The sequence below is a fragment of the Trachinotus anak genome, unplaced genomic scaffold (genome assembly GCF_046630095.1).
Source record: "Trachinotus anak isolate AG129_WGS33_773 ecotype Australia unplaced genomic scaffold, CSIRO_AGI_Tana_v1 ptg000019l, whole genome shotgun sequence".
NCBI classification, from domain to species: Eukaryota; Metazoa; Chordata; class Actinopteri; order Carangiformes; family Carangidae; genus Trachinotus; species Trachinotus anak.
This window is the reverse complement of record NW_027273870.1, coordinates 7097545-7125439: the sequence shown is the minus strand read 5'-3', so window position 1 is coordinate 7125439 and position 27895 is coordinate 7097545. Positions and strand designations below refer to the sequence as shown.

The window sequence follows — 27895 nt, the reverse complement described above, 5'->3', positions numbered from 1 at the left end:
TACTGTATGTCATGGAGACACAGAAGGTTGTTCAGAAACACAGTAGTTTTACTACAACCATCAGCCAGCACGACTTCGTCATCTCACACCCAATGTAAAGCCAATTATAACAGATAACACATAAAAGATTAAATGTACATTTCTTAAATGTGATCTAATGATATGTCATTGTGTCAAACCACTGCAGCAACACAAAATCCTCACTAGTGACCTTTAGGACAAATGCTATCCTTCAACGTTTAAGTCAGCAGTATAGGCCCTTAGGTCCAAATAAAATAGGCATATTCAGCATGCCGCTCCTTACTTACATTTTGTATGATATGACAAAATGACAGTTGCCTGTGTCAAAGAAGTTCTACTTCTACCCAATGCAAGACTTAACCAACTAACAAAGCTTTATCATGACAGTGATTAAATTTGATTAAAAATTTCACTAACAAGTTAAACTGTAATGTAGCCAAGCTATTACAAATCCAACAAGGTCCACTTTGTGTCTGCCCCTGGTTGGATCAGTCCGGATCAGTACATTCTAATGGGGGCTTTGATACTGAATCTTATGTCATCATTAAGTCAGTGAATTCTGACACACACTCACAAACACACACACACACGTTTTTCCTATCGAATTTAAATATAATTAAATCAACAGTTATTATAATAACACCAAACTCCATCCATTACAACTTTCATTTACTGTAACGATTATAGCATTAGCAATTGAAAAAAACCTGTAAATCCAAGGGTTCACTTACTTTTTCCACTTGCACTATGAATGTTTGACAGTTGTGTTCAATAAAGACACAAAAGATTGTAATTGTTTGTGTGGTATAATTGTGTTTGTCTGTGACTAAGATAAAATTCAGGCTCTGTAATGCTTTTGGTTTGTGGATTTTCAGTATTCTAACTTAAATGAAGTTAGTCTTTATTTTTCTACACTCATTTCCAAAGCCAACCATACACTGAGGTGCTCATAACATGATAATGAATTGAAAAATCAAACAAAGACCATTTTTGATTGAATTTTCATTTTTTGATTTTCAGCTATGCTGTCTCTCCCATTGCCCTAGTGACCTCGACAGCATGTAACTTTTTCTATTACAGAACCTGAGATATTAAGGCCTTTGATTTTTAACAGTTGTATTGTCAGCTTTCCAACTGAGCTGGAAACCCACTACTTGATTAAGATAGCATGCAATGATTCATCAGATAGGTTGGACCATGAATGATTCACCTGTTGGAGCATTCGTTGCCAAGGGATAGAAGGCTGCATTTCTTGGTCGCATTTCAAATGCACCCTCCAAAAGATGCGGCTACTGAATTGGGGCATAGCTTGCTGGTCACTGGTATCAATTATCATCAAATGTATCAGGTAAATACAGTCTCTAACAGCGTGAATACCACCATTTGAAATGAAATCTATTAATACACTATTGTAAAGCATGGTTGCATCTAGCAGCTGATGGGATTGTGCAACACTTGATTCTTCCTTGATCAGTAAGAAAACAGTGGCAATCTGGGAGTTGAAGTCAACAAATTTTAACATTTTAACATTATACAGGATTACCAACACATGTTACCCTATGATAAATAAGAGGAAGAGGTTTCCTTTCAAATTAATTTTAATTGCACTTAATGTTAAAACATTAATGCAATTGAAATATTTTTTATTGTAAATATTTGAATATTTATAATATAATATTTATTAAATACATTCATTATCCACAGTCATTCAGGGCTCACACTTTGTGTTAACACGATATCAAGGCATAAGATGACCTTCACCAGTAGAATGTTTCACATTGTTTTGAATAGTTTTGAATCATCAATGTGTGTCCAATAGCTGATGCAGTATACAGACAAAAGACACAACCTAAATTATGCTTCAAGGCTTCATTACAAAGGCAGACACCAGCAGGCACAACCACAGTGGCAATGACAGAGTTAAAGCCGGAGGACCACCTGAACGAACAATTGATTGATAGCATTTTCCCACATTGCCAACTTTATCCACAGCTACAAACTCAACAATCTGCGAGCAGCAGGAAGCGTTGTAGTTTGCCTGGATAATGGGAGCACTCAGAGAGGTGTATGAGAGGGTTCCATCACCCTGTTGCAGGGAGATTCTCTCTATCCCAGTGCCGTTTCCATCAGTGAGGTTGGCCGAGAGCTCCCACTGGAAAGGTCCACACTGAGACACATCTTGAGGGCAATCATCAGCCAGCACACTAACCACTTCACACAAAGGCTGAACAAAATCTGTAATCTGGACAGAGAAAAAGCAAGGTGAGAGATGTATGCATGCATCACAGCAAATGGAAATTTAGATCTGTTTCATACTTGCATAACTTTTGAAAAGTGCTTGTGTTCAATGTGTGCATGTGTGTCCTTCCAACTATGTGAGATCCAGGATGTGTGTGGTTACCTTGGTAACAACAGACAATCTCAGAACAATGTAATTGGAGTCAGCACCACTGGACGACTTGGCTTCCACAGTCAGAGTGACATCAGTGCCTGATGGTGTGTTGGCAGGTGGCATAATGGTCAACGTATCATTTGTATTGTTTCCGGTTGTCAAGGTGAGGCTGTCAACAGAAGAGAGAGAAATATCCTTCTTGGTTACAGGGACTGTAATTGTGTGCTATCTACACACTTGATTTTGATTGAAATTTAAAGATGTAGAGGGTGAGAGGTGTTAGTGATGGGCAGCTTATAACCATAAGTAATCTGTCTGCGTGAGTCACCCCAACCTTTACTGCAATTGGTGAGTGGGGATAGACACCAACACACTATTGCCCCAACACACTAGAAATCATAGGGTTAAAACATAGCACACACATAATACTGGGTTCTAGTACCAATGGGTTGCTGTAATCACTGTTATCTATAATATAGGTAATTTCTTAGCTAGGACCAGTTATTTACTGAAATCTTTGTTGACTATCTGGCAAATGCTCAGAGCCAAGAAATAGCCTGTTACTTTACCCTGTATTTACGCTTTGGTTTTTGTGCCCGTTAAACAAATCGGGTATAGCTTTAGAGATGCTGGTCAGTGGATTTTTTTTTACTGTTGGATGGAAGCTAGTGTTATTTTTCTCTTCTCCACAACCTATACCTTCTGTGAGAAGGCAACATAGTATTTTACCAAAAAGCTGAACTATTCCTATCAGTGTGGATAAAGATATTTCACAAAGGAAATCTTCTTCGTTGCTTCCCCTCACCTGCTTGGGTAGGACATGGAGAAGTTTCTGTCATTTCTGGCTATGATGTTGTACTGACCACTAAAGCCCTGAGTCATTACACTGAAGGGAAGCTTGAAGGCTTTTCCTGCCTCCACAGTGCTGCCCATCACAGCCTGGAGAGAAAATGGATGAAAAGAACCATGAAAAGGAACAGGTGAAGAATAATGATATCATTCTTATTATTCCAAAAACATTCTTGAAAATTTTTGATATTTTCGCATATATAACTCTAAAATAACAAATAAAAATAAATTCAGTAGGCCTATTCCTTAGCTACTCCTATGGCCTCTGTCATTGATCATCAAACAAAAGCTGCATGAATGAGTATACAGGTTAAGAGGAGGACATATAGAGACAGACCTGGATGTTCACTTTAGAGACGGACATCTGGGTGGTAGACTGCCTCTGAAATTCAGTGTTTGACACTTTGTCTGTTCCTTTCAGAATGACCACAAACTCCCCCTCAGGGACCTCATCAACAGTCACCAGGATGTCTCCGTCACCCATGTCAGTCATTGTGCCATTGATCACAGCCTCAGGACCAGACGCAGTTACCAGGCCAATGTTGCTAACAGTTAACGAGGGCGGACCTTTTCTTCCCATTACTGAGATCATCAAGGTGACTGGCTGGCCTGGATATCCAGAGGAGAGAAGCAGAGAAGCAAAGTCATGAGAAGAATGACAGGAAAATCCATTTAAATGGTTGATTGTTTGGAGAGGAAACCCCTAGATAATGCAATAGTTGGTGGAATGAAGCCTCAATTTTCACAAACTCATGACGGGCTGAAATGTGTGATTAGGCCGCACAATCCATTGCAAGAACAAACACTTACCTTTACCCCTGTCATTAGCCTTAATGATTTAAAATAAATTACTAATTAGCTACACGAATGTGTTGCCGATAATCACATTTACAAAATGTTGGATGGTTAAGAAATTTGCAGTTTAGTTGAAATGGCATGAACAAATTTTTGGTGTATTGACAACATTGTTCTATTATTACGTTACAAAACAGTGAACTTGTTAGCAAACAGTTTTTCTTACACATCCAGCAAGAAGACGGAAATATTAGCATTAATTGAACTGTGTTGTGTTTCTGGCCACCTGGCAAGTCCAAGATCCACTCTGATTTTGAGAGAAATATCTGGATCTTTATCAGAGGTTTTTAGCAGAACAACAGCTGACTGCTGCATCTTGAAAAAGTGCTGACAGTGAACCAAAACCAATAAGACATTTGCAGTCCTCCAATCCAAAACAATGAGCTAAAAGATGCTGAAATGCTCTGTCAGATAGAGGGGAACTGCAAAGGTGATCATGGGCAGCAGTCTGCAGGTACCCTTTGGTGGCCTAATTACTTTTCACCTCTAGATGATGCTGTTGTAGCACAGAGAACACACATTGTGGGCACTTGCCTCAGATAACACATGCACAACAATTAACTACATGCTGACTAACAACTTTTTTTATGTCTAGCCATCACATGATAATTCATTTATTCTATGGTTAAAAAAATGTACAATATGTACATATTTACTCCTGTCGTGAAACAGTGACATTGATTTATTACATGTTACCTGCTTGTGGACGCCCACTGAGTACTGCAAAACCTGGGTGAGGTCCCTTGAAGCTTTCCACAAAGTCATAGATAAAGGTGATAGTACTCTGGCCTAGAAACACAAGCACACACAGGAAATACAGATACATCCTAAGAACTCAGTGAACACAACAACTGTGAAATTCTGACTCTAGAAAGAGTGAGTCTTCAAACTTTGCATGGACCAAAATGAGAGAGAAATAAATATTTTACACTTTAATCTGCAGCTCAAGATGTGGGCAAAAGCACACAATTTCACAGCATTTCTGAACAGGAAGGCATAGTAATTATCAAATATACAGTATCTGACCTGTGACTTTGAATGTGTATGGTTGGTTGGAGTTGATGTTGATCTGCCAGGTTCCTGTCTGCTTGTCAGCATTGAGACGAACTCTTCTCAGGTTACCCACTGTCTGAATGGTCCCTAGTTTACCACTGGCCTCAGTGTTGCTCTGGCTCACACCTGGAAATGTTTACCTTGTATTACTCGTTGAAAAGACTAACTCTAAGTCTATCATTACAATGTTCTCAGTAAGAAAGATGGACATCCAACAAGTCTTAAACACATTTATTGAAACCTACCTGCAGGGTTGGTCAGTGTGAAAGTAATGGATGTTCCTGTGATGTAGATGGTGATGTTTTGAAGAGATTCATCCAATACGAAGGGGAATGTCTCCTGCTTCCCAGGGTTCCTTGCCCACTGAAGAACTGTCACCTAAAACAGTAGGGAGAGCAAGAGGAGAAAAATGAATTATCTTGGTTCTTCAAACTGATCCAACCATTTGAGGCCTGCTAAATGCTTTAGATTGCAAAGGATGAACAAGTAGAACTGCAGAGTCCTACCAGAGCTGCAGTAGAGGTGTCAAGGATGATGTCTGTTGCCTTATGCAGCTGTCTCTTGGACACATGGATGGCTAGGCCTCCAGAGGCCAGAGCCAGATCCTCGTAGTCTTTAAAGGAATCAGCACCAGGTGAACGACGACGCCTCGTACTCTTTACAGTCTTATAGAATGACACCTGTGGAGATTAGTTTCAGCGTTTCAAGTTAAATTCGCATAAATAGCATAAATAGACTGAGTGAACATCATTCATCAGTGGTGCCAGTCTGTGTTTACCGTTGACTTGGTGCTCCTGATGAGAGCATTAATCGTGTCCTTCAGGACGATGTCTTTGGGTGGGGCATCAGTGAAAACATAGATATGGGAGGAGGCTGGGGCACTAGTGAGAGCCAACTGGGGAAACAAAACCTGGTCAGTTCCTGGATCACCATGGTCTTTCAAGGAACTATAAAAATATCTGTAAATTTTACCATTCTAGTTATTTACAGTTTTAGTTACAATATGAAAATATAATAGCTTTAGTACCTGAAGTCCTGACAGACACATCTCAGGGATATCTCCCCCTCCATTCTCCTTGATTTTAGAGACTTCTCTTTTCATCTTATCGGGGTCTGTTGTCCTGATTATAGGTCCAAAACCTACATAAAAATACAAACTGTTACTGTATGCAGATTTACAGTATGCACCGCAATTTGCTTTATCTATTTTAAAAGAGATCATACACTAAAATATTACTAGAACTACATGTGTAACATGCTATCACACACTGTCAGGGCTCTAACACTACTAATGGTTTCCTAAACATGACCGGTAGGGTAGAAGAGTTCATACTGGGGTCATTGAAGGGCACCAGGATGTACTCAGAGGGCTCATCCTGTGTTCCTTTTTTGCTGTCAATGATTTCGTAAACAACCTCCCTGGCTTCATCAATGTCATCAGACATGCTGCCAGTGGTGTCAATAACAAAGCACACGACAGATGAGCGAGCAATCCCCATCATTCTGTGAGGAAGAAAAACAGAATGTTCATTTTTACTCTACAGTACAATTTTCAGAATCCTAACGTTCATTTATGTATGACTGTCTTACCTCAAAAAGTCATTGTCCCCAGCAGCTAAGCGGATGTCATCCAGGAGCTGGAGACTTGCAGCTGTGGCTGCATTCACAGCAGCATTGTGGAGGGCCACGTTGTCAGAGCGACGCTCATCTTTGTTGAGGCCACCACGAGGAACTGCTGTGCTGGTCAGGTCAGCTGCACCTCCATGGCTACATTTACCTGGCACAGGACAGAAGAGACAGGTTGAACTGGGTCATGATTCAAAATGATATATAATGCTCTTATGGGTAGATTGAACCTGGTACAATTGAATTATGTTTGTCTGTTTGATTTGAAATACCTGGTTAATGAGTGTTGCATGTAAATTTAATGTTTAATTACAACTCAATAAATACTGAGGCAACTTAAATGTCTAACAGAGGTGATGCACATTAGTTATTGGTTAGTTATTATCTAGATTCCCTATAGGGTGTAAAAGGACTAGTTGGAAAATACACATATTCCAACAAGCATTAGATATGAAGACTGATACCAGTCTCAAATTTATACAATAAATATTAAGCCACAGAGAGCAGTCAGTTACCTTGAATTAGCATAAAGGCTTCAAACAGGGAAACTGCTAGCCTGGCTTTTGTCCAAGGGTAACAAAGCTCACTGGTTATACATGTGTCCAACACATATATATATATTTTTGTAATCTAAATTATAGTTACATTTTTTAGATGGCAAACAAATAATTCATAAATATGATGATGACCACAGGAAGTGATTCTAAGAAGTGGCTGCTACAGATTAAAAGCCCAGATATTAGAGTGGCACTGGTCTAAAATACTGAGTTGATTCTAAATGTGGTATTTTATGCATATCAGCATTCCAACAATATATTAGTTACCTTATGTTTTTATCTGCTTTCTTCTAGCATTTTTTCAAGTAATAATGCTCTCATTAAAATGTTGACTAGATTGAGGTCAATTACAGTTTTATTTAAATGTAGTGCATGTTGAGGCAGCATCTGCACACACTGTAGTGGCAACTATTGTCAGTGACTGTAGGCCCCTCACTTAGTCCCAGCACATCAAGAAGATGTATCTTAAACACTATGACTCTAAGTATCTGAATATGGCTTGGAGATATATTTATCACTGATACCTTTTGGCTTGCTAGAAGAGAAGATTCCCATGTAGCCTGATGTGAGCTTCTTCTTTTTCTGGATGTTGGGGAGGATGGGATTGGGGCATGTTCCACTGGCAAAGTTCCTGCAGGTGGCAGTGTTGACATCTATGCAAGCAATGTGAGAACAAGATACAGGACAAACAATGTATTTGACTCCAGACCAAGGTAAGTAGGTGTAACTATATATTTCCTAACTTTACAGCTGCTGTTTCTGAGTACATCTAGGATAGTCAACAAAAACCTGGGTGGTTGGGAGTGCTTCATTTTTCAAAACTACTTGGGTTGGAGTGGATAATTCCATGTATACCACAGTCTCTTGTCAACAGTAAAATATGTGTAATGGTTTTTTTTGTTTGTTTATTAACTTTGGAATCATTTGTGCTACTAAAACTAGAGAATCCAGGTAACAACATCGCAGTTTCCCAGTCAATAATTTAATTTAATTATTATCAGTTCATAACAGTGATTGGACTGCTGTTTCACAGCTGTTTGGTTATTTGAAAATAATGCACATCCACCAGCCAATCAGCTCTCTCCATGGCCAAAGACACAACAACACACTCTGCTCTTTGGTCTTTACATGCTCCCAGATGATGACTACAATGGTATGAATATCATCTTCTGTATGACACAAATGTTCATACACACACACCTGCCAGGTTTTCCAGTGGCAGATCTGGGCGTATGAGGTTGATGTATGGCTCTGTGTATCCCAGCTCCACCCAGTTACTGTGGCTGTAGAAGTCCTGACAACACATGGAAATACACACATCAACACCGTCATACATACACATCAGCAGATTTCATAAATCAGTATTTGTACACACCGTAAAGTGGAGGTTTAAATCTTTTCATCTGTTTAGTTTCTTTCTTCACTTGTTCTGCCTCCTTTAGGCTTTATCATTCTGTCCTCCACTCTGTGTCTGATGGTTATTCCAGTTAATTTCTCATTTTTCATCTTCTCTATGTCTAGTTGCTCTCTCACCTGTAGTGTATGAAGGACTCGGCCCAGTGTTTCTCTAGCAGCCTGGAAGTTCTCCTCACGAATGTTAGCCTTAATAGCAACCATCCCCTCTGTGATTAGGGCACGCCCCTGCAGGAAGGCCTCTGAGTTGAAGTGATGTGGAGCACTAAAAAAAATTTTCACAAGAAGTAACTTGGTAAGGGAAAATCATAAAATCATTAAATCTTATTTTATTCCTTTATTTTAAATTTTATTATTGCTTTTACAACTGTTCATTTATTTTGATCTTTCTCCTACCTATTGACAAAGTAGCGGTCTACCAGACCATTCTGTCTGTAGATTTCTCGAAGAGCAGAGTGAAACTTGGCACCTGACACCTCTCCTGTTGCTGTGGGTCCCAGACAGGCCTGAACCAACTCCTCAGGAGAGGAGTCCTGGGCAAAGAAAAGACTGTGTCACAAAAAGCTGGTAAAATGTTGTTAAAAACTTCTGCATGCCAAAAATATAAAGCTACCTCCAGCAGCCATTTAGCTTAACTTAGCATAAAGCCTGAGAGCGGAGAGGGGAACAGCTATCTTGGCTGAGTCCTTCGATAACAAAATCCTCATACTGAGCTAAGTAGACAGTTGGTGGTTGAAGGTGTAGAAGACAGCAAAAAGAAAAAAAAGTGTGAACTTTTTGCTCTCTCCACCAGCCCAACCGTTCCCAGTCAATGCTTTACTGATTTAGGTGTAAATATGGTTTAAATAACTATGTACTGTTAGTTTAGGTTAAGTCACCTTTTCCTTGTGTTTGCAGATTCATTCATTGGTGTACTTAAAGGTATAATGTGTAAGATCATGCTACTTGCTGTACATCCATAGGTGGTAGCCTTTCACCTCTTCGCCCACCTGCTTCCCTACTCAATCTAGCCTAATCTCACAAGAGTAATGTAAAGCTGTTACAATATGGTGAACCAATCGATGTGTATTCGCTCAGCCCTCTGGATCCAAAAAACCTCAATGGACAGTCATCAGTTATAAAATAAGGTACTGACATAACTTGCTGGGCAACAACCGGGCAGGAATAGGCAAAATTCCTCTCCGGCTCAGATCGGCATTGATGTAAACACAACACCCAGGCAAACCTGCTAATTTTCTCCCTTCTGTTGCTGTTACACCTGTCAGGGCACACAGACATAGGATGTCAACTGTCCAGCACGGTGCTGTTAAACCAGAAAGACTGTGGTTCTGCTGAGCTCTGGGATGTTTGAGTGAGCTGGAGGCTCAAAATAAGTTTTAAAAAGATACAATCATAGATTGAAACGTCTTATATGAAGGCTCCGACTATTTTACAGAAGTAACAACCTGGAGATGAGAGACATGACAGATACATTTTATCAGTTTGCACAGCAGGTAGCTGCTCACTCTCTCTCCACTGTCTCTGTGTGTGTGTTCTATATTACCATCTGTGTTCTGTATCGCCAAACTTTCTGTTCAGACTGAGATCCGCTTTCATTAGTGGATTTAACTGCATTCATACAGGCTGTTTATAATCACTAATTTTGGTGGAAAAGGGGTATTTATAACAAGTTCTGAGCTCGGCATCAAAACCCATCTCTTTACTTGCCAAAACTGTCACCAGCCAGAACATGGAAAGCCATGATGCTGGTTGGAGCTGCAGCATTACTTCAAGCTCTGCAGGAAGCTGTTTTTCTCAAGACTTTTATGTAGGACTGAGGGACTGAGGGAAGACTAGACACTACATTGACTCACATAGTACCTAGTGTCACAAGCACATCTCTAAACACATCTTGAAAAGTGGGTCAGTGTTAAGGGTAACACATTAAACTGGTTCAGATCCTATCTGAAAAACAGGACATTTCAGTGGTCAAAGACCAGTTCTCCTCCTCCTGTGATCTGTGACCTGTAGGGTCCCATCATTGGGCTAGTTCTATTCAGCCTATACATGTTCCCCCTTGGAAACATCATCAGAAGACATAACATGAACTCATCTTGACTTTTGCAATCCTCTGGCCTTTCTCAATCTTCACTATCTCGCTTACAGCTGCAAGGATGTTGACTGGAACAAAAAAGCACGAGCACATCACCCCAGTCTTAGCCCCCCTTCACTGACTTCCTGTTCACTTCATAATTCAATTTAAGACCCTGTTCATTACCTTTAAGGCTCTTAATGGTCAGACTCCACCTTACACCTCAGATCTTATCCACTGGCATTAGCTAACAAATAAGTGCATGTCTGTGCACTCTGTATTTCTTCGTAACTTTTGTCCATGTACGTACATGTTTGTGAACAACAGGGTTTTTAGATTAGATTTTAGAAACTGTACCACTCAGAGACTGCCTCTTTAAGATAAGACTCCTCCACATGTTGGCTTGAAGTTAACTCCAATTATGTATAAAATAGATGCAAGAAGCCAAAACAATTCTTTGAGTTTCTGTTAGGAAAAGGACGGGATATGCAAGGAACTGTCACAGTTAATTTATAATAGTGTGGCTAACTATTGGGGTTTTCCCTATCAGTGAGGCCGTTCTGTGGTGTATCTAGAAAATAGATACCGGAGGAAAGTCTCAGTTGTTCGATTGAGTGCCTACCTCAGGTTCAAACAACGGAGGGAGGGTTAACCCCATAGTAGGTTTACTTCAAATGTTACTTACACTTTTTGTTTGGAACCTTTGGAATTGGGCCCGCTGCACTGTCAAAGCCTGACATCCTTAGAGCTCTGCCAAGAGGGTGAGTCTCATTTAGGACAGTGAAAGTCCCCTTCAAAATGGGGCAACTCTCTGGGTGACACTTTTTTATTAAAGGTAAGAAAGAGAATAAGCAAATTTCCCAAAATGAGGAATTATTCCCTTAAAAATATGGCATGGAATAAACCACAATCTGAACATATATCCACTGTGTATCTGTATGCCTCTCTTGTTTTTGTTGTGGTTTATATGTCCAAGCTGACACTTATGTTGAATTAAAACGTGAGTGAATATGTGTGTATTTCTTTCTTCATGTTGTGACTATTTTTGTGCTGTCTTGCCCATTATTATCTTCCAACTTACTGTGGGTTTGAATTCATGACCAGCTGCATCAGCCACCGCCCGACATGTCTCCATCACTTTTTGCCGTATAGCTTTTCTAGTAATCCTGATATGAGTGGACATCCTGCCCCCATTAGGGAAAAAGGCCACAGTTGGCCCTGCCATCAGGGCCAAGCCCAGCAGGGCTATTCCCAACATTGAAGTCATAGAGAGCTAGGAAGACAGGGAGAAGAAATGACTCATTATTAGTTATCAGGTTGGTTCACCAACAAATACTGGAAAAGGACCATTAATGCATCTAGTTTGAATTGACCCATGTTCTGACTTGCTCAAAGAAAATCGCTCAGATGAACCAACCAGTTCATTCCTGTTGCCATGACCTGTATCCAGGATATACGTGACGTAGTCAAAGCTGGGATGGATTATAGTCTTAACTGTTCTGAGGTCAGCATTTGACATTTTCTCTGGATTGTTTTGTCCTTTTCTTCATTTCCAAAGTCCATATTTCTTGACACATAACATACAGTACATATTCAGATTTATGTGTTTGTTTTTTTGTTTTTTTCTTATCTTTCCATCATAAATACCCCATAAAACTTATTATCAAACATATTAAGCATCATAAGAACATGAATCAAATTTACTTCAGTTTCTCATTTCCATGCCTTGGCAAGTTGCTATTTTTTCACTCACTTTCTTTAAGTCACACTAGCTTATTTCCCAGTCTTACTCATTAAGTTGTGTTTTATTGCAGCCAACCACATCCCAATAACTGACCTTAAAGATCATTAGATATGTACAGTAACTAGAGTGGGTTCGTCACAAGTCATATTCCTCACATACACATAGTTTCATAATATATTGACAAGTGCAGCTTTAATCACAATCATGAACTCCAAAGATGGATCATTAAACTGCCATGTAGCAAAAGTTTTCAAACAAATATGAGGTAACTGGAGATGAAGCCATCATGTTTATAGCTAAATTAGGTCAAAAACTAAAATTATAATTTTAATAGGTCAACAGATGCAATAAGGGAGAATAGTCACAGTATCATGACAATAGTCCATCCCTCTTTACCAATGGTGGAATGTAACTACAGGTTGTTAAGTCCAAATTTGAGCTATTTGAACTTGTCAGGGCAATATTATACCTTTTACAGCACCACACTTATCTGGAAGGTGTAGTCACTTTACAAATTAAAACTTCACATTTAAACCAAGGAATGAACTTGCAAGCCATGATGTACTGTTACAGATTAAACTATCCAGCAGAATGTAACATACTTAAAACTAGCTCTGTCTCAATCAGCTAGAACAGTTCAATGCTACCCACACATGAACAGATCAGTAATAATAAATCAATAATCTAATATACAATAGAAACACACAATGTTTTGCATTATGAGTAATTTTATTTTTGTTACTTTTGCTAAAAAAATATTCATGTAATTTTCTGTGAATTAAATTTTCTCTGAGGGATTTTTACGTGTGTTTCCTATGGAGTTCATATTACTAATACTCATAAGTAATAATTTGAATACTTCCGCCAAAACTGTTCATCTTCGTCTTGAAATCAGTGAACCCTAAAATGTTGTACTTAAGTATGTTTTTCAGTTATTTGTATATACTACTATTTATTTATTTATTAAACTTATAACTAATAAGATGATTAATATTGTACTTTTGATTCCATTACATTTATGGAGTACTTGTCACTTTGAAGCAGAGCCTTTAGTCAGTGGAATTTATTTTATTTTATAAAAATGTGACAGTCACAGTAAGTTCCTATGCTTTCAGTCATGTTGTACTTGTGCTGCATTTTTGAAAAGCTCAGTTTGAACTTGGCAGTGGCCAAATGATGGATATGTTAGATAAAGATGAGGCAGAAGATTCTTCACTTAAACATTTTTAAAAGCAAGTACTCCAGTACTTTCACATTTAAATTTGACTGAACAACTTTCACTTGTATTGTATTCATTTTTGACCAGGAGTATCTATATTTAGACTCAAGTGATCAAGCTGTGTATTTTGTCCACCTTTGGCAGTACCCTACAAATACATGGCAAGACTGTTGAAGTTACACCTCATGACAGGAAATCATGGATGTACAGACTACACAGTGTGTTTTTAAATTCTAACTTTCACCATACAACCTGAAATGACACACATCAGTTAGTATACATCCACAATGACATTATAACTGAGTACTAAGGACTGTATAGTGTGTTAAATCAATAAAATGGCATTTGTGTTATTCTTTCATTTTCAACTTAACAGTATGTTTTGTTACCTCTCAAATCTTTGGCCTCTCCAGCATAAGCAAACAAAGAGGATGTCTGTGTGGAAATATATCCATATATAGACTGTGCCCTGTTGATGCATTGTATTGTCATGAAAATTACAGCATAGCCTTAAGTGTCAGGGGAACTAGTTCACACAAGTCCAGCCTTGACGTAATGATGTAGGACAGATAAAGTCACGTTACACACAGATCACATTTCAGACTCTGTGATGTTCTGTTCTCTCTCTTTGTTTCATATAAAATGCTCCTGAATATCTTCCTCTGACTCTCTGTTTTCGAAAACTCATTTGAATAGGAATATCAGTAAAATTTGCATCCATCTTCACACAGTCACTCACTATTCACAACTCTTATCAGCATCTAAGGTGGAGCAAAGGGAGGTATGTACGTGTGTCTGTGTCGGGGCGGGGTTGTGGCAGGGATTCAGTGGGTGTCTACATATCAGCTGTAGAGAGTGGCAGAACTGGAGGGATGAGTGTCTGTGGCAGTAAGACAAAGAGCACAAAACAGGAACAGGAATCCATGAAAGAATTTTGACTTTTCTCTCTCCTCTGTGAGTGTAACATGACGGTTAGGTGAGTGTTACCTAAACTTCTAAATGAATTCAGTTCACAGCCTCATGATGACTGAACATGGTTGTGATCACACCATCTGTAACTGTCATTACAGACATCAGTGCATGTTATCTTATTGTTCTAAATATTTTGCTGTTATTGTTGTAGGCCTACATTTTTCCGAGCAGCACTGGTATGTCTTTTTCTATTATATCTTAATGACAATTCAGTTTTTATATTCAAACACGGTGATATTGGACCCCGTCAGGCAGTATGGCTTACATACTTTTAAAAGGTACAAGCGGGATTAGTTATGTATTTCATCTCTGTTTTTTTCACGTGGAAAGAAACGATTCTTATCAGCCCCTATCATCCAATACCACTGCAGCATCATACTTTTGATTTCAATATTAGGAATTCACAATCAAATTTGCTGTGACAAAGGAACTTTTCTAATATCATCTACATTTTTATTGTGTATACAATCAGTTGCGACTTTATGATATTTATCTGGACAAAATCTATGCAGTCTAATAATGGAGTCTTGAAATAAAGTCTACCTTCATGAAGGTTTTACTGTTCATTTTATCTTGAAACTGCTTCATAGAGATGTTGATTCAGTTTTATAGTCCTTGTAGAGGTTATATTTTATGGTGCTGTTAAATACTATGTAGTGAAAGGGTTTCTAATATCTTGTCCACCCCATTTATATTAATGAGGCTAAATATCCACAAGGTGTACCAAATAATCTGGCCACTGCATCTACTGTATTAAATTAGTTAGTAGTGTATTAGTTAAACAGAAGCTGAGATAAAGAGCGATTTTAATGTGAATTCCTCCATTAAGTGCACTGCTACAAATGTAAACATGCAGTAAACATACAGTTGGCCAGTCACTTAAGTCAATCCACTGAGTAGTAACAAACAACTCTATGCTTATGAAATTTAATCCTAAAAAGGAAGTATTAATTTGCAGATTCAAGTGCTAAGTGCCTTTGCCTTGCCACTTTGACCTTTATTCCTCTGTACTCTATGGTCACTGTTTCCCACAACCATGTTTCCCATATTTGGTTATTCAAGTTCTCAGTGTCTAATTTTAAAGGCAACTGTCGTACCAAGACATTCACAACTATTTCTTTTAAGCAAAAAAAATACAATTAATCATAATAAATAATGTTTACACCTGAGGTGGAAGCAGTCCTCTCAGCATTGTGTCATGGATATATATACTCTGTATTCATATGAAGTCACTGTGCTGTATTTACCTCATCTAGGCAGTCAGTGTAAGGAGATGTGACTAAGTGACCATGGCTGAATTTAAGTAAGGAGTACATTTTAGGAGTCAAATCTTTATTCTTTAGTATCTAGTTATAACTATACATTCCATATGTCCACTATATCTTGCAAATAATTCTGAAGCATACCTTATATAACCATAAGTGACAAACTAAACACTATTTTACACTATCATATCACATGTTGCACTCCACTAGCACTGGTACCAGAATATAACAAAAAGTTCCTGGTTCTCTGCATCCTCTTGGTAAGCTAAGATAAGATAAGCATTATTATACCAGCATAGTACAGATTATTATCATTCCTGTTTTGTTCCTTATTGTAATGTGTCTCAGAACAAGAGTGCTGAGGTTTGCTGAAAAGTGTCAAATGCTGTCACGCCCAAGTATGTAGCCCAGCAGGTCAGTCTTCATAATTCTGGTGGCTTACCAGCCAGCCATTGCTGCCAGCTCCGAAGCAAATTTATATAAAGCTAATGCTAAAAACCAATACTCTCATCAGTTCATTTCTGAGATTGATAAATTGATAAACACATAGATAAACACTTTTCTCCTCACAACAACATACCTGCATCTAAGTAATACATTCCCAGAGAGTATTGCTTAACTAAACACGTGGTTGCTCGAGGGCTGGTGGTTAGACCATAGCAACAGGCTTTGACATGTTTTTATCAAAAGACTGTCAAAAGATTTTTTTTTCATTTGGTTTTCTAGAGAATAAGGAGCAAAAGAAAACTGTGCACCAATATATAAGAATTAATAAAATAAATATCTGCTGCATGTATAAGCCAAGGACAGTTGTTACATGAGTTATTGTGTAATTATGCAACCTCCTTTAGAGCAGGTAATGGCTGTGTGGTTGAAAATCCCCAGATTTAAACAGAGGATGTTGTGCTAAAAACAAGAGTACAATAAGCTTCTACTGCCAAGAATAATGCTGTTCAAGAGGTTTCATTGTCTCTAATCATGTCAGTCATGCTGTTGTTTTAGTTCATAATTGACTGTAACAAGGTTTTCTTTATGGTCTCCTTGGCAGCAAAGTAGTTTTATAATTGATCAACAAAGATTATCAAGAGAGATGATGAGAGATGATGGTGCTTTCATTTTGTCTATGAGTATATGAGGAAAGGAAGTGGGGATTTATCAGCTGTCTACAGGAAAGGGCATGTCTACCAGTCATCAGCAAAATTATTGTAAGATATTGTTTTTGTAATTTATTTCTTCTGTAGACAACCATGAGCATGCATTAAAAAACATCAGCTATTGCAGTAGGTAACATATAAAGCATTTAGCTTTAAATCAAGAAGAAACTTGTGAGGTGTCCTGTCACTGTTTTTTTTTTTGTTTTTTTTTTCAGGGCACCAATGTCAAACACGACCATGGGAGAGCTCCTCTGCCCCCTGCTGAAGGACATGCAGAGCCATAACATCAGCGAGACCCACTGGGCAGTGGTTTGCGTCCACGGTCTGCTCTCCTGTCTGGGGATATTTGAGAACGCCCTGATCCTCTGGGTGGTTGGCTTTCGCCTGCAGCAGCGCACCGTTGCCGCTGTCTGGGTGCTCAACCTAGCCATGTCTGACTTTCTAGCCACCCTGACACTTCCCCTTTTCACCACATACCTTCACCACTCCCATAGCTGGGAGCTTGGCAACCCACTCTGCAAAATACAGGCTTCCATCTTCTTCTTAAACATGTTTGTGTCAGCTTTCCTGCTGGCAGCCATTTCACTGGACCGCTTACTTTTGGTGGTCAAGCCAGTGTGGAGCCAGAATCATCGGTCAGTGGCAGGAGCATGGAAGGTGTGTGCATTGGGTTGGCTATGGGCAGCAATTAATACCTTACCTTACACCTTGTTCCGTTCAGTTACTAAGAAAGAAAATGGAGGGAATTTGTGTTATCATAATTTTGCCTTGATTTTATCCACTAAAGCCACTCTGGAGAGAGATTGCAAAGTAAGGCATGCAGGAACAGCCATCTCCAAGTTCCTGCTAGCGTTCCTCATTCCCTTGGTGGTGATTGTTGGGAGCTATATCCAAATAGGTCTCATCCTGAGGAACAGGAGTAAGAGGAGGAAGCACAGCACCACCAGACTAACTGATGCACTGATTGTGTCACCCAAAGACAAAGCACCAGGAACTACAAATACCACCAAAATAACTAATATCCCTCTCAAGTCTCTGGCTTCCCGTCCATCTTTAACCTTGACACCTACTACTTCAGCCCTCACCACCTTGAATCAGACCAATCAGGGCCAGCTCTCCCAGAGCTTCATCAAAATGGTGACATTTGTGATTGCAGCATTTGCATTATGCTGGGCTCCCTACCACATCTTCTGCATGATTGAACTGATAGTCATGTACTGGGAGAAGGACCTCAGAACAGTGGAGGTGGGCCTGCCCTTAGCTACAACCTTTGCATTTTTGAATCCAGTGTTGAACCCCATTCTGTATGCCTTCAGTTGCCCACACTTCTGTGTAAGAATAAGGCAGAGTCTTGGAGCAGTATTTGCCGCACTGGTAGAAGAGGATGGGGGGTTGCTGATGGCCCCAGGAAAGAGTGTAAGAAGTCATATTAGACGGAAAAGCAGTCAAGATGTGAGCCCTGGAATACTGGGTTCAGCAAAGGGTTCATTGCCACCCAGTAAATCACTTGACAGCCAGCCCCAATTCCCATTGCCTTTGGCCTCTGAAGGCCTTGAAGACAGTCACATGGAGAATACAGGACATGAATCAAATAATCAGGTAATACTGAGTTTTTAGCTTCATGTTTGACTTAGCGGAATGCTTGGTTTGTCTTCGATTGTGTCAACATGTCTTAGTGTACATGTAGCTTTAATTTAATTGAAGGCCTTGGACTTATTGCATAAAAGCTGGGGCTACCACAAAAAGTATTTGGCAGAGGAGTCAGTAGTATATGCTTTGCTAGCAGTATGGCTCTAAGCATAGGAATATCAGTCAGTAGGTAACATTCAGAAGAAAAGAAATCAAGTGATTAATCCATTTCATTAAAGACCTTTTCATAAAAAATGTATTCAAATGAAACATTAGAGAGGAAAGTCCTATGCAAATTGTGACAAGGGGACACAAACACACATTGCTTTTGTTGAAGAATCACAAGCTAGAAACAGCAAGCGCCATGCTGCATAGATTGAAAGTTTGTGCATTGCAAATTCTGGCCACCAGAGAGCAGTATAGCATGAGCAGACATGAAATTATATGGTAGGATTGTGCCTTTTAGGTCCTGTAATCCAGGAGCAGTTTAAATCTGAACTGCTGAATGTCTGAGAGATTGAATTTGGTCATATCTGATATCCATTTTGATTGACTGTCTCATCACCACCACTGCAATCGCCTGGTTTCATCCCACTCAATTGGACACGCACACACACGCACACACAGGCTGAGGTGTAATGTAGGCCACAGCAATGTGGGATTACTATGGAGGTAGCTGTAATTTGGAGAGAATATTAGATAGTGAAGATCCAGAATATACAGACAGTGCAGGATTAAACCTAACAGGTCAGACTGACATACAAAGTTTCACTTTTGCTTTCAACCATTCAGTTCCAGTAGGTTGTCTTACTCTCCCCTTTTGTTGGAGTTTTTAGTTTTTTCTATATCAAGGGGAGGATCTAAAGAAAGCACTTATAACCCTGGACAGGGTCTTGCTTTTTTAGAAAAGTGAAAGATAAGGTTCAACACTGTACAGCGTGTGCATGGAGAAGGTTAGAAGAGACAAAGCCAACAAACCTATGCAAGTTAACTGAACAACATGGCGTAATTCAGAAAATCTCTCAAGAAGACATAATGTAATGTAGATTTAAAGATCATAGGTTATTGATGCTTAACGGCAGAAAAGTCAGAAACACATGGATAAGATAAAAGACAATCACAAAGCAGGAGAAGAGTGAGAGTATAGACAACATAGGTTATTGAAAATGATATGGCCAGAGGAAGCGCTGTGAAAAACAGCTGGTACAGATGAGAGATAAGGAAAGAATGAAAGAGAGAGTAGGTGGAGGGAGGGGTGGTAAGTATTGCTTTAAAGGGATTTAAGGCACTGCTACAGTACTTACAGCTGACAGATGTTAGCAAGAGAATTAAAGCCGAGCCACACGTCAATGATTTTCTTTTGACCATCATGTACTGAAATATACACTCATGCATACACACATACATAGAAGAACATGCATTCGTTATAAACAAAAAATATTGTATTCTGCATATGAGAGGTGGAGAGCAATTCAGTACATTTACTCCATTACTGCAAAGTTCTACTTTAATTTAGTGTTTACATTTCTGCTACTTTATTCTTCTGTATTCTTATATTTCATTGATAAATTCAGTTATTTGCTACTTTGCCATTTTTTTACATTTTACATTTAAAAACATAAAGTAATCACAATTTAATTGTCGAAGATTTAAACTGTAGTTTCCTGCCTTTTGGGCCTGTGACCCCTTGAAAAAAGCAGTGTGCGGTTGAATCCCGTTGTCAACCTCCTATGAATTGTTATTAGTTCTGATTAATCATTTAACGGTTTCATTTCAGTAATTGGTCCCAGGAGTTAAAGTATCCAATACTTCTCAGAGAACAGCACAGTTAAAGAACTATGTGTTGTCTTATTTTTTACCCAATTTATTTGTGTTGTGACCCTTAGGAGGGGCCCAGCCCCTAGCTTGAGAACCACTGGAACAAGCAACCTAAGTGCAGAGGTCGGGGACTTAAGTCACATGACTTACATCAGCTTTAGTCAAAGACTCGACTTGACTTTGACTTATTGTTCACGACTTGAGACTTGACTTGGGACAGATGACTTATCTTTATTTTACTAAATATCTGCATTTTCGTAGATACTGAGAAGTTACATTTTCTTTTTGAAACATGATTGCATGATTTCTAGTGCAATGCACAAATCTGGCAACCTACTAGGATGCAGTAGACCAACATAGACCAAAGCAGCTGTGATAGGGAGGGGCTCAGACCACAAATACTAAAATTTGTATTGCAGGAGAAAAGAGAACATAGCAATGCAGCTTCCACACAGAGTATTATAGTGATAGTAATAACTAGAATGGCACTCAGTAGAGAGCATACTTTGGCTTCACCAGGGCCAAATGTTCCCACACATTAAAGAAAGTGATAATAAATCTGCCCCTTTTACCACGTCTGCACCAAGATTTACCAGGGTTCTTCCCTGCCCATGCCTCATCTGTCCCCTAAATTTGGTGCAGATCAGTTCAGTACTTTTTGGGCAATCCTGCTGAAAAACAATTAGCACTGGTGAAAGCATAACTTTCCTGTCTTTTAACTGATTTAAATGTGAAAACAGGGGTTGATCATCAGAATTTTGCAAAACCTGACTTGTGACTTGTTTAATCTAAGTAGTGACTTGACATATGTTGCTTGACTTACAGCAGGAATCAACTTGCTTCATTCTCACCACAGTAACTTGGCACTTGTTTGAGACTTGCCAGTGTAACTTACTTCCACCTCTGCCGAACCGTGTATAAAGTATGTTAAGCACCTTGAGCAGCTACAGCAGTAAAATTCTGCCTCCACACTGATGCATCAGTATTGATAATCTAATAATGTTATGTCCGACTACTATAATTGGAGAGCAGTTTGTATGTGTGTCTGTGTATCTGTCTGTGCAGAAAGCAGCTAGGGACACAAAATTTTGAGAGAACCCATTTCTTCATCAGACCTTTTAAACAACACTGAGGACTGAGGTTTATTTTTCATTTACATTTTACCTTATAAATTGACATGTATACTTCTATGCTTCAATGTAATGCTGCTTCAACGTTTGCCCTTTGCACAAAACATTTATAATGGGTAAGACAAGAAATTCAAGGCAAATCAGGGAATCTGGCAGTTAAAGCAAGAAAAAGAGAAACCTTACCATCCCTGCTGCAAGACCCAAAGGGCACTTTATACATTGATTCTCTCCACACTTGCCTCCAGTATAATAAGATATCAGTCACAAGGCCATCTTACTGCAGAGACAGTACTTATATTTTTGGTACTTCATATTTTTCCTGATACTGTACTTTTACTGAGGCTGAATTTTTGTTTTAATATACAAAACGTTTACCTGTAATGGAGTATTTTAAGACTGTTGTATTGGCACTTTCAGGGTCTAATAAAGTTTAGACCATCTATTATTGTGATAATTCGCTCTCTCACTTGTGAATGTCACTATTTCCTTGGACTTTATCTGTGAATAAGGGTTTAATAGATCCCAAAATATAAATCTTTAACAAACAGGTTGATACTGTGGTTTTTCATATGAAGTTACTTAGAATTGCCATCACACCATTTTTTCACATGATTTTCTGAATATGTTAAATGGAGGCAAATGTGTGTGTCATATTAATTGCACTGATACAATATCACTCAAGGCTGGAGGAAGAAATAAATCATCTTGTTGTAAATATCAGGATTATACTTACCTAAGAGTTCCCAGGTAGGACCAGGACTTGTTCAGGTTTCTATTGGTCAAGAAATTCAGATGGATAAAATGTTGTTGTTCCTTTTCATGTCAAGTCAAGGGCATGATTTACTCTGCTGCTGTAAATTTGTTAGTGCTGGGAAGATTGATACACTGCCTTATTACAGCACATTCAGCCCCTAGTGAACGTGTTTGCTGCTGTTACTGGTGATTATAAAGGAAGGGGGAGTGTGGGTGGTAAATTTCCTATTTCTACTTCCACGGAACTCAGGAAGACATGTGCAACACTCCCACAGAACAGGGTGTGATAAATAAATGTTGAGGATATTAGCAAACCTTCCAACAGTGTTGTACAAATTGTAGAGTTTTACAAATTGTAGAGTTCCACAGATTTATTTGTGAATTTCCCAAGAATCAGTAGATGGGTAGATTTCACCTTCTGATCATTGAGGACTGACCTCTGACAACTTTATCTACAGAATATTGGTGTGGACACTGAGGACTGCACACACAATCACACAATCACACTTACATACAGTGAACTAGAGGTTGGATGGAATGATGCACCCCTTTTAGGGACTAAAAAATAACAAACTGGGCCCTTCTTTCTTTTTTGAAATAAAATAAAATAAATTGTCCTTGCTGTGAGATCAGCTCTCAGTCAATGCCAGTTTTCTCAGAGTCAAGTGATGGTCTAAATCAGATAAAAGTCTGATTTATCAGAGTCTTTAAAGTCAGATTGGACTCTATGTCTTGTGTGAATTGAGCTATGCCAGTCTCAGGAACTGACACAGTCCTACCGCCCAAAATAAGGTAACTCCGCTGATCCAGTGGAAAGTGATGATCTGGGTGTCTGGTGTCGTTGGTGGCTCACCATCCACTGAACCGCTGGACTTCTCCTCTGTGGTTCCTCACCCACACACAAAAACCTGACCGAGACACAAGGAATGTGAACAAATGCTCCTCGTGGTCCGTGGCTCCCGCAGTACAACCGCTTCAACTGTGTTCTGATAGTAACCGACTTTTGTATCACTTACGACTTAGTTCTCACTTGTTTCAAACTTCAACGTGGGGACACGGAGCAGTGTCCAGCTCAACGTGACAACTTGAAGAAAGTGGGAAGCTTCGAAGAGGTACTCGGATGTGCTTAGAGTGACTCAGACGACTCGGAGTGATTTGTCTCCCTCGTCTCATCACAACCCCTCCCCTCTCTCATTCACACACTCACAAATTCAAACATTTGTAACTTTATTAATTCCTTTTTTTTTAGATTTGTCTTAACCCATTTCTCAAGTGGGTTACACCTGCTAGTTATTTATTTTAATTACCGTAATTTCCGGACTATTGAGCGCACCTGAATATAAGCCGCAACAACTAAATTGAAAAAGAAAAAAGAATTTGTACATATATAGGCTGCACCTCTTTATAAGCCGCAGGTGTCCACGTTGTAACATCAGATAGCCTATTTACACAGAAAGATTTTTTTTATTTTTATTTTAATAAGTGCTTTTTTCCGAACAGTGCCTGTAACACGGCAGTAACAAGCAGTCACAGCAGTAACACGACTGGTTAAAAAAAAATAACCAGCCTACCAGCCGTAGGCCGTTAGCCTACCAGAAAAGTCACTGATCCCTATCTTCATCTTCCTCCTGCGCACTAAAACCACCGAAGTCGTCGTCTTCAGTGTCGGAACTGAACAGCCTCAGAATGACTTCGTCACACACTTTCTCAGTCTCTCTTTCGTTGTCACTCTCAATGTCACTTTCGCCTCCTGGAGGCTGTTAGCCCGTAAAAATCTATAGATTGGCCGCATCGTTGTTTACGCCGCAAGGTTCAAAGCGTGTGAAAAAAGTAGCGGTTTGTAGTCCGGAAATTACGGTAGTCTATTCTTCTGCTTTCACAGCATTGATATAAAAGAGCTTTATATTCAGTCGTTCCTCCCGGAGTAAACAATGTGAAACAATGTGTAACTTGTGTGAACCATTTCTGGAGCCAACAGAAATGTTGTGTTTGTGAAACCTCCTCTTGGTGTGTCTGACATTATAACAACATTGTTTTATCCTGTTCCAGGGTATTCTGAACTCAGGAACTCAGGAAGGCATGTGCTACACTTCCACAGAACAGGGTGTGGTAAATAAATGTTGAGGATATTAGCAAACCTTCCAACAGTGTTGTACAATTGTAGAGTTCCACAGATTTATTTGTGAATTTCCCAAGAATCAGTAGATGGGTAGATTTCACCTTCTGATCATTGAGAACTGACCTCTGACAACTTTATCTACAGAATATTGGTGTGGACACTGAGGACTGCATCTTAAAGGGCAATGTCTGGGACAGCACACAACCACACTTACATACAGTGAACTAGAGGTTGGATGGAATGATGCACCCCTTTTAGTGACTAACGTATTTAATGACATGTATACTGATTAATAAAAGTGGAGAGTATGCAGGTAAAGTACACAGATATACACTATTCCTCTTCCAACATGACTGTGCACCAGTGTGCACAAAGCAAGGTCGATAAAGACATGGATGAGAGAGTTTGGTGTGAATTAACTTGACTGGCCTGCACAGAGTCCTGACCTCAACCCGATGGAACACCTTTGGGATGAATTAGAGCGGAGACTGAGAGCCAGGCCTTCTCGTCCAACATCAGTGTGTGACCTCACAAATGGAAGAATGGTCAAAAATTCCCATAAACACACTCCTGAACTTTGTGGACAGCTTTCCCAGAAGAATTGAAGCTGTTACAGCTGCAAAGGGTGGACCGACATCATAATAAACCCTATGGATTAAGACTGGGATGTCACTTAAGTTCATATGCAAGTCAAGGCAGGTGAGCGAATACTTTTGGCAATATAGTGTATGTTGATATCTGTAATGTAATGTCCCTAACACAGCAATTTCTCAAGTTTGCTAACATTCACTATGCAATTACCCACCCCACACTTTACCTGCACACACAAAAAAAAATATCTTAAAAGTAAACACATTGAATCCAAGTTTGAATACCAAACAAGTTAATTCAAACCTTTAAAAAACTATAGACAATTTACTGGAATGGGGGAAACACTGGAAGAGGATGCAGCTAAATGACTTATAAATACAGATGTAAGGTGAGAAGTGCAAGTGTAAAACATTTGTATTGCCAAACTGCAGGTTGTCATTATTACTGTTTGTTTTAGCAACAGAGCCTTTTCACAATGGACAAATTTTACAATTCATAATAAAAAAGCTGGTGTTACTGATAACATTAACAATGGCTTATTTCGAGATCATCCTGCATTGAACAGGGCAAAGATAACAAATATCTGGGTGTATGGGTGGATGAGAAGCTTTTATATAAAACACATGTGCTTGAGCTCACAAAGAAAATTAGAATTAAACTGGGTGCACTACTCAGGATCCAGTCATGCTTCAGAACGACAGTTAACTAGTCAGCTATGCCAGTCTTAGATCATGGTGATATTGTGAAGGATATATGCAGCCCAAGCCACATTTAAAATTCTAGATACAGTTTATCATAGTTCTTTATAATTTGTGAACTACCAGCATTTGAGGTGGTCTTCTCTTGCTGGTAGAAGGGAAAGACACTGCCTGCTTTTTGTTTTAAAAGCATTTTTGGGCAAGTTCACTTCTCTTTTAAAGACCAATTGTCATCAAACAAGTTCATAAAATCTCTTGAAACTTCTCAGATAAATACTAAACTTGGCAAATATTAGTTCTAAGTTTCGGGGTTTTGGTTTTATTGTTTGTTTGTTTTTTTGTTTTTTTGCACCAAACAAATGGAACAAGACATATTTAAATTAGACAGGTTTGTGTCATTTTAAGTTTATGCTTGATGATATGGTTGATGCAGCCAAAGCAGGAACAGCTTTGGCTGACTTGCAGAAATGGTTATTGATTGTCTTCAGTCAATATTTTCCCATTAACATTTTTTATTGTTGTCATGTATTTTCCCTGGTAGACTTATTTGTTATTTTTTGTTTTTGATTTTTACCTTCTTTTAATTTTACTGTCTTTTAATTTTAATTTTTATTTGAATTTTACTGTCTTTACTGGTGTATAGCATTGTTATCAGACATCCCTGCTAGTTATATATTTTAATAAGTCTATTCTTTTGCTTTCACAGCATTGATATAAAAGATAAGATAAGATCGCCTTTATTAGTCCCACAGTGGGGAAATTCACAGTGTTACAGCAGCAAAGTGGCAGTGCAGAGAACAGGAAAGCTGCAGAAACTGCAATTACAAATATTTAGAACAATAAATAATAACAATATAATAATGTACTAATTATATAGATACAAAAAGTTACATATTTACAACAACAGTAGCTAATGCATGAGGTTGTCCGTTTCTGGTGTGTGTGTGGTTACTGAGCACAGTGTTTGTTGTAAAGTCTGACAGCAGCTGGAAGGAAAGACTTGTGGTATCTCTCCTTCACACACCATGGGTGCAGTAGCCTGTCACTGAAGGAGCTGCTCAGTGCTGTCAGAGTGTCCTGCATGGGGTGGGAGGTGTTCTCCAACAGGGATGATAGCTTCGCCACCATTCTCCTGTCGCCCACTACCTCCACTGAGTCCAAGGGGCATCCCAGGACAGAGCTGGCCTTCCTGATCAGCCTGTTCAGTCTCCTCCTGTCAGCAGTGGAGATGCTGCTGGCCCAGCAGACCACACCTTAAAAGATGGCTGATGCCACCACAGAGTCGTAAAAGGTCTTCAGGAGTGCCCCCCTGCACCCCAAAAGACCTCAGTCTCCGTAGCAGGTACAGCCTGCTCTGTCCTTTTTTGTAAAGAGCATGTGTGTTGTCAGTCCAGTCCAGTTTATTGTTCAGGTGAACACCCAGGTACTTGTATGAGTCCACAATCTCAATGTCCATTCCCTGGATGTTCACTGGGGCGGTTTGAGAGTGTTTGTGCCTGCAGAAACCCACCACGAGTTCCTTGGTTTTCCCCGCGTTGATCTGGAGGTGGTTCTGCAGGCAGCAGTTCACAAAGTCCTGGGTCAGTTCTCTGTACTCCCTGTCATCCGACAATTGCAGAGTCATCAGAGAACTTTTGCAGGTAGCAGTTGGTGGAGTTGTAGGAGAAGTCTGCAGTGTAGAGGGTGAAGAGGAACGGAGCCAGAACCGTTCCCTGTGGGGCCCCTGTACTGCAGACGAGCCTGTCAGACACACAGTCCTGGATCCTCACATACTGTGGCCGGTTGGTGAGGTAGTCGAGGATCCAAGTGGTGAGGTGGTGATCCACTCCCGTGCACTCCAACTTGTCCCTCAGGATTGTGGGTTGGATGGTGTTGAAAGCACTGAAGAAATCAAAGAACATGATTCTCACAGTGCTCCCAGCCTTTTCAGGTGAGAGAGGGATCGTTGTAGGAGGAAGATAGTTTT

General features: G+C 39.4%; 2 protein-coding genes across 4 annotated transcripts; one reads left to right on the top strand and one right to left on the bottom strand.

Annotated features, from left to right (window-relative positions):
• Positions 1-83: 83 nt before the first annotated feature.
• On the bottom strand, positions 84-22665 carry LOC139636543 (von Willebrand factor A domain-containing protein 7-like). Its single transcript, XM_071504695.1, has 18 exons — positions 22502-22665; positions 11919-12110; positions 9163-9299; positions 8887-9031; positions 8554-8647; positions 7878-8006; positions 6761-6947; positions 6504-6673; positions 6198-6310; positions 5949-6065; positions 5677-5850; positions 5416-5548; positions 5144-5296; positions 4814-4906; positions 3600-3871; positions 3219-3352; positions 2423-2582; positions 84-2263 (listed from the first exon to the last, which is right to left on the bottom strand). The coding sequence occupies exons 2-18, from the start codon at positions 12102-12104 to the stop codon at positions 1883-1885; spliced, it is 2778 nt and encodes a 925-aa protein (XP_071360796.1). The 5' UTR covers positions 12105-12110; positions 22502-22665; the 3' UTR covers positions 84-1882.
• On the top strand, positions 14627-22208 carry LOC139636544 (prostaglandin D2 receptor 2). Of its 3 annotated transcripts, none has more exons than XM_071504697.1 (3): positions 14627-14776; positions 17407-18790; positions 20707-22208. In XM_071504697.1, exons 1-3 carry the CDS (start codon positions 14766-14768, stop codon positions 20722-20724), a joined length of 1413 nt encoding a protein of 470 aa, XP_071360798.1. In that variant the 5' UTR covers positions 14627-14765; the 3' UTR covers positions 20725-22208. The 3 variants fall into 3 exon arrangements, with proteins under 3 accessions (XP_071360798.1, XP_071360800.1, XP_071360799.1); XM_071504698.1 differs by adding an exon at positions 14924-14948 and having other exon boundaries at positions 14655-14776; positions 17407-22208; XM_071504699.1 differs by having other exon boundaries at positions 14652-14754; positions 17407-22208.
• Positions 22666-27895: the final 5230 nt, after the last annotated feature.

What these genes read in the sequence shown, in the direction of transcription:
- LOC139636543 (XM_071504695.1), bottom strand. Translation starts at nt 12,104, where the DNA reads ATGACTTCAATGTTGGGAATAGCCCTGCTGGGCTTGGCCCTGATGGCA. An exon ending in GGGGACAATGACTTTTTGAG is followed by an intron (nt 6,674 to 6,760) that starts GTAAGACAGTCA and finishes TCTTCCTCACAG; the next exon opens with AATGATGGGGATTGCTCGCT. An exon ending in TGTGTCTGTCAGGACTTCAG is followed by an intron (nt 6,066 to 6,197) that starts GTACTAAAGCTA and finishes TTGTTTCCCCAG; the next exon opens with TTGGCTCTCACTAGTGCCCC.